The 7290-nt window shown below is 38.0% G+C and overlaps 1 protein-coding gene across 1 annotated transcript; it reads left to right on the top strand.

The window, feature by feature from the left end:
- The first annotated feature begins 245 nt into the window (after positions 1-245).
- Positions 246-4411, top strand: LOC121396943 (threonylcarbamoyl-AMP synthase-like). Its single transcript, XM_041572600.1, has 6 exons — positions 246-382; positions 1145-1338; positions 2287-2449; positions 2840-3005; positions 3942-4036; positions 4255-4411. Exons 2-6 carry the CDS (start codon positions 1162-1164, stop codon positions 4344-4346), a joined length of 693 nt encoding a protein of 230 aa, XP_041428534.1. The 5' UTR covers positions 246-382; positions 1145-1161; the 3' UTR covers positions 4347-4411.
- The last annotated feature ends 2879 nt before the right edge of the window (positions 4412-7290 follow it).

Here is a 7290-nt window from a genome sequence, read left to right on the forward strand (position 1 = left end):
AGGTATTAGGTTCTATGCCTGTACTAAAAAAACAAAAACAAACATTTTTAAGAGAATGTATTAAATTGTCAGCTCCTTTATAGCAATAAAAATCGAAATAATAATTAGCAGAATGTCCCAAGCAGACACTATATAATGTAATGCCCTGCAGGGAGTACATATGAGAGAGGGAAATTAATTCATTTAATGAGAACCTTGACTGATACTGATCAGAGAAGGAAATGCGGGTAAAATGGAAATACCAGTAGTTAATTAGGTAAGCAGGTATGGCTCCTCCCAGTCCCTAGAGAGAATATAACCTGCCACTGACACTCACAAGGCACTGACTGCTACACTGGGGATACTGAGAAACTTGCAGCACCCGACTGGAGCATCACTGCTGGTAAGTCAGAAACAGCAGAGAGTAGGAACTAATCCTCTTTAGAAATGAAAATGTATCTGCAAGATCTCCTGGATATCTTTCTTATATGTTACAATGTCATTTCACTGTATTATTATATACTATCCATGTACTTTAATTATGTTTAGAACTCTAACTCAAAATGGTTTGTTTTATATTTTATTACAAAGAATATGAAGAGAATAATACACAAATGTTCCTTGAATGGCAACAGATCAAACTTACCTACCATTTCTGCATCAACAGCATTCTAACTAGTTAAAGTGATAATCTATAGAATGTGGTTATATCCTTATACCCGGTATAATGAAAGCTTTAGCTATCAATTTCATTCTTTATTCATGGGGCATTCATTGTTGTAGAACAGTATATATGAAAAATATTTATTATACAACAAGCAAATGCAGGGTTTATTGTGGCAGGGGGAATTGTCAGAATCATTTACCATATAATAAATCATTTCAAGCACTAGGAGATAGCAATGGGCGATTAAAACTATCAAACTTACTACAGATCAGCATTGTATTAATTAGCTCTGTAGTTAAACACTTTTTATGCCCATATTCCTTTGTTGGGAAGATGTATTTACTGTTTATAAACAATTTAGAGGACCATAAGAAGAACTCATACAACTGCTGCTTCTCAGAAATGATATGAAGAATTAATGAACTGATTATTTTTGTTCTGTTGTAGTTTGTATTTGTATTGATTGATAATATTGATTTTATGTATTGTGTTTTGTAGAAGCAAGAGCCACAAAAATGAAGGAAGTTGTAAGCTCTTGTATCTTACCACAGTCCCACCGTACAAGCAGTTTGAGGACAATTGCTAATATGCTTGATAATGGAGGAGTGTGTGGAATTCCCACTGACACTGTCTATGCCCTGGCAGCTTCCTGCAAGCACCCAGAAGCTATCAACAGGATTTACTCCATCAAGGTAAGTAGCCATCATGAACTGTAAGTGATTTTGTCTACACGCAACAAAATATTTATAGGGATCGATGAGCTGGAGGAAGCTCCTGGACTATAATTCTCACCAATTCTCCTACTGAAAGAAATGCTGTCCCTAAGCATCATGCTAGTCAGAGTGCTCTAACTGTATCAGAAAATATTATCTAACTCATATTAAATGGGTGATTCAACCTAAGTTAAGTTTTGGTATATTATAGAATGGCCAATTCTACACAACTTTTCAACTGGACTTTTTTTTTTTTTCTTTACTTTTTCTAATTTCACTTCTTTTTCTGACTCTTCGATTTTGAATGGGGGGTCACTGACCCCATCTAAAAAACAAACACTCTGTAAGGCTTCAAATGTATTGTTATTGCTACTTTTTATTACTCAATCTTCTACACAGGCCTTCTCCTATTTATATTCCAGTCTCTTATTCAAATCAATGCATGTTTGCTAGAGTAATGTGGACCCTAGCAACCAGTTTTCCGAAACTGCAAACTAGAGAGCTGCTGAATAAAAATCGTAATCACTCAAAAACTATAAATAATAAATTATGAAAACCAATTGAAAATTGGCTCAGAATATCACTCACTACCCCATATTAAACATTAACTGAAAGGTGAACAAACCCTTTAATGTGTGACCTGTTAAAAGTGACTTTAACAGACCATAGCTAGGTTGTAGAATCAATAAATAATGAAAGTATTCCTTTGGTTGAGTTACAGAATAGTTGTAAGAATAGTCAGTGGAGGGGTAATAAGCAATGATCATGGGATTAGAGAAGAATGGGTTATACAGGTTATACAGGGTGATACTGAAATGCAGAATTTAACATGACTATAAAAGGTGCAGGAAACATCTGCATGACTGCATACACTCTCCGGGAGAAGTATAAAGCTAAATATTCTATATATGTTGGCTTCTTTTATAGGAACGTCCATCGGAAAAGCCTATCTGTATCTGCATTTCCAACCTTGACCAGCTGAGGGTCATCAATCCCCCGTTCAGCCCCTTGCTGTGGAACTTCATGGATCTTGTATACCCTGGAGGCATAAGCTGCATAGTACAGAAAGGAGAATGGCTTAAAAAATTAGGTATGTGAATATTTCTTTTTTTTTTTTTCTGTTGAACATGGTCACTTTCACAAAAAATCAACTGAGTTTGTGAATTTTAAACCCAACATATACCATCAAACATTATGTCCATCAAAGCAATAAAAACAAGAACAGGCCAATTGAAAAACACAAAATGATTTGCTAAATAATTAATAAACACAGTCAGTAGTAATTTATTTTTAGGAAATTTTATTGGCAAATGAACATCTGGGATTTATTCTGATGAATTGTAAGTCTTCCCTTTTCACCTCTGTAGGCAATCTCCCTAATATATCTCATTTGGCAATTGGGAATCAATATATTTCTAATAGTGGACATCACTTCAACAGCCACAGGACTTTTACTGATTATTCTTCAATTGTGTTCCAGGTGTCGGTCCTGCCTATGAAACAGTCGGAACTAATGACTCCATCATGATAAGGGTCCCAGACCACACAGTCACCGCTCATCTCACAGACAGGACTGGGCCTTTAGCTATCACGTCGGCCAATCCAAGTGGAGAAAGTGATAGCACCCATCATGATATGGTGATAACGTAAGTGAGGTCAAAATGTAGCTACATCAGGTATTGGACCTATTATCCAGAATGTTCGGGAGCTGTGGTTTTCCTGATAAGTGATCTTTCCATAATTTTGAACTCCGTACATTAAGGGGGTTATTTACTAAAAACTAAAACTCGATTCAATCTCATTTTTTAAAACAAAGTTGATCAAACTCCCTCCCATGAAATTGAACTAATTTTTCAATAATTTTTCTCGACAAATTCAGAGTGACAAAATGTTGCAACAAAATCGAGCATCAATTCGTATTGTACGATTGACATTCCAAAAACTCCACTTGTCAAGAAACAACTGTAGGGACATCTGCCATTGACTTCAACATGACCTTGACAGATTTTAGATGAAGTATTTTTTAGCAACTTTGTGATATAATAAATCTCTAAAAATAAAACTGGTCTACGGAAAATTCAAGTTTCCCTTTAAAAACCTTAATAAGATAAATTTGAGGCTTAATAAATGGGCCCCTAAGTCTGCTTAAAATGAATAATGATACCTTTGTTTGGATCAAGTTCAAGGTACTGTTTCTTTATTACAGAGAAAAAAGAAATCAATTTTAAAAATGTGGATTATTTAATTGAAATGGAGTCTATGGGAGATAATTTGGAGTGTTCTGGATAACGGGTTTCCGGATAACGGAGCCCATACCTGCACTATTACAAATATTGGCAACATATGTACGATTATGTAGCAACGACCATGTTAAAGTTATAAAACATGGGTACCAAAGATTTAGCAACAACCAAGCAGCCCTCATTTCATTTGTGTACTTATAATGCATTTTTGTTGTCTACTGAATACCCTAATAATAGAAAGCATTTCTGAGAAGGACTGCCAAGTCGCAAATGCTCAATTCTGACTTTTTTTGCCTAGAGGAACTGTCAATTTATGTGCAATCTCTGTATTTTCCTTAGCCGACTGAGTGATAAGCTGGATGCAGTTCTATGTGATGGATACTCCAATGAGCTTGTGGGATCCACAGTTGTAAATTGCACCAAAATAAATGAAGGTGAGTATTACACGGAGAGAGATTCCACCCTGAAATCCTATCAGATCTCAGTCAGTCTTTCCAAATTTAAATATTCCAAAGCACCTCCTGAAGCTTGGTTGGGGCAAAATTATTCTTTCTAACCTTATGCAGCTCTTCTGCACCTTGACGGAATATTTCAAGATGTAGCTGCTTGCTTCATAGAGGTGATCATACTGGACCCTGTTTTTCTTTTTTAGGCATCATTAAAATCCTGCGTGAGGGCTGTGTGCCAACCACTAAGATCATGCAACTATTTGAGAGAGCCAAGAACACTCCAGGGGTTTTGTAGAAGCACAATAATAGATGTCTTGGAACCTAATGATGATATGTATTGGAGCCCTGCTGGCAGGTCTCATGAAACTGGAACTACTTGGAATGGTCATTTATTTAACTGTTTTTCTTAAATTCATATTTATTTATCTTTGTGCTGTATAATGTAAATTGTTTTATGGTAGAACACTACCCATGTTTACAGAAAGTTAAATGTGTTTACATAATGACAGTGACTTATTTTAAAATTAGCTTTTATACAAAATGATATACAAATGGATTTTGGAACCAATTAGCAGGTTAAGGACATTTGAAAGCAACCCATTTTTTTCTCTGTTCCCTATTATGTATAGCTGGAAAAATCCAATTGGTCCCATTGGATTTGTCGGTATACTTGGGCTTTTATGTGGAAATGTTACTGTCCAGCTCATAAGGACAGTCGTAATTCTACATGTACATGTCTGTAGTTCTGTGTTCTATGTTCTATTTATTAGAGTTTTCCCTGTTTATATATGGCATATAACATACTGTATATAGATATAATCTATGGTGCTAAGACAAAAGTTCCATTATGCCAGTGCTATAGTACATTTCTGATGAGTAATTCCCTTCTGCTGTGTGGTGAAAAGGGATGGCTAGATTACCTTTATTGGCATAAGTCATCCTTAAGGTGACCATTCCTACCATTTTCTATAAAACAGTTTGGAAAACCTCTTCATGCAGAGGGAATATAGACTTGTAAAACATGCAAGGGATCATTTACTGCAACCCCAGATGCAAGTGCCAGAGCACTGGGGGTAAAAATGTGTAGAAAGTGCAGGGCAAGGGGCAAAGTACAAAAACATGGTGAATTGTGCCATTTTTTGGCACTTTGCTCACTATTCTGCACTTAGCAGGTGTCATTCCTTTTCTCCTTCATTCCATAAATGCTGCTCCCATTGACAGGAACAATGGCTAGTGTTAATTTACCTCAAAGCTGTATGTTAATGTTAATTCTAATTTATTTCTCTTTGTTTTCTCATTTGTCTCTGTTTGTTAATTGTAACAATTTATTGTTGACTGAATTGTATTCATTCCTAAAATCTTTGAAATCATATTTGTAATGTAGTAAAAACATGGCAAATAAAGCGTTGATTTAAAAAAACAATGCAGACTTTGTGTAGCAGTTATATTATATTTTTTATGGAATCCCCTCTCCTTTCACTTCAGGAGGAGCCCTCCACTACCAGCCAACAGGTCATAGGGGTAAATTTATCAAAGAGTGAAGTTCCGCCACTAGAGTGAAATTCCGCCACTCTCAATTCATTTCTATGGGATTTTGAAAGGCGTATTTATCAATGGGTGAAAGTGAAAGTTCACCCTTTGATAAATACGCCTATAAAAATCCCATAGAAATGGATGGAGAGTGGCGGAATTTCACTCTAGTGGCGGAACTTCACTATTAACTTCACTCTTTGATAAATATACCCCTTAATGTGAGAGGACCAAGGAGAGAGTTCTGGGCAGGCAAGGGAACCATATGTACAAAGGGAATGGAGAATAGGAGCGTGGTTAAAGGACAGGCAGAGTCAGTACCAAACAGGAAACGCAGTACAATATCAGGAGGCGGGAGCGTCGTCGAGTTCACAGGCCGAGTCAGTTTATCAATATCACATTTTCAAGACAGGATCCAACAGAATAGTCAAAGCACAGGCTGAGGTCAGGGTCAGGCAGGGTCAAGAAAGGACAAACACTAAAGATCGCACCCAGGAACTATTGGAATAGACCTATGTTGGACAACAAGTTATTGAGTGTGGGCTCTTTAAATATTTGAATTTCATGGCAATAAGCGATGACACCACATGCAGCGGCGTGTAAGCCTGAAAGCATACGAGGCGCATTCGCCATTGCTAACTAAGACACAATGGATTGCGAATTGGGGCGCAGGGAAGTAGGACACAGCGGCCATCCCTGTTGCACCCACACTAGACCACCAGGTTCTTTCTTCACAGCAACATTCAAATATAAAAAGAGCAGAGGAGCAACACAAGGATGAAAAAAGCTCGTAGGTGCCCCTATGTGGGCTGGCAGCCTATAGGAAGCTCTGTTTGCCAGTACATCTTGTTTTTATGCAACAAAAACTTGCCTTTAAGCCTGAAATTGAAAAACAAGCACCTGCTCTGAGGTCACTGGGAGCAACATCCACTGGTGAGCAACATGTTCCTCACTTGACACTGGTTGGGAATCACTGCACTGGCCACTTGTCAGTGAATCTTCTCCATGTTCCCCATGTGTTTGCTAATTTATTAGTTATTACCCAACCACCACCCCATTTATTCTGCCATAATAGTATACACAAAGTGGCAGGTGAAGGCAGGACCTTTGGCAGAAATATATTTGGGCTGTGTCCTTCTGCTGCCATTAATATTAATTGAGACATCCTAGCATAGTAATTGAAACAAACATGTGCTTGCAAGGTTCTTAAAAATGCCTCCTGTCAATACCATTGATAACAGTGATTTGGTTCATATATGTGCTAGTGCACAGACTTTTTTTTATTAATATCCTATATTTAGTTAGGCCCTTAGGTGCCAAGTGTAGAGAGTTCAAACACTTCCATGCTAGAGATGTCGCGAACTGTTCGCCGGCGAACTTGTTCGCGCGAACATCGGGTGTTCGCGCTCGCCGGAAGTTCGCGAACGTCGCGCGACGTTCGCCATTTTGGGTTCGCCATTGTTGGCGCTTTTTTTTGCCCTCTCACCCCAGACCAGCAGGTACATGGCAGCCAATCAGGAAGCTCTCCCCTGGACCACTCCCCTTCCCTATAAAAACCGAAGCCCTGCAGCGTTTTTTCACTCTGCCTGTGTGTGCTGAAGAGATAGTGTAGGGAGAGAGCTGCTGCCTGTTAGTGATTTCAGGGACAGTTGAAAGTTTGCTGGCTAGTAATCGTTTTGATACTGCTCTGTTATTGGAGGGACAGAAGT

This window comes from Xenopus laevis, chromosome 8L, assembly GCF_017654675.1.
Source record: "Xenopus laevis strain J_2021 chromosome 8L, Xenopus_laevis_v10.1, whole genome shotgun sequence".
NCBI lineage: Eukaryota > Metazoa > Chordata > Amphibia > Anura > Pipidae > Xenopus > Xenopus laevis.

Bases quoted from the DNA above. Each gene is read 5' to 3' on its own strand.
- LOC121396943 (XM_041572600.1), top strand. From the start codon at position 1,162: ATGAAGGAAGTTGTAAGCTCTTGTATCTTACCACAGTCCCACCGTACA. The intron at 2,450-2,839 runs GTATGTGAATAT...ATTGTGTTCCAG, and splicing joins AGAATGGCTTAAAAAATTAG to GTGTCGGTCCTGCCTATGAA. The intron at 3,006-3,941 runs GTAAGTGAGGTC...TATTTTCCTTAG, and splicing joins CATCATGATATGGTGATAAC to CCGACTGAGTGATAAGCTGG.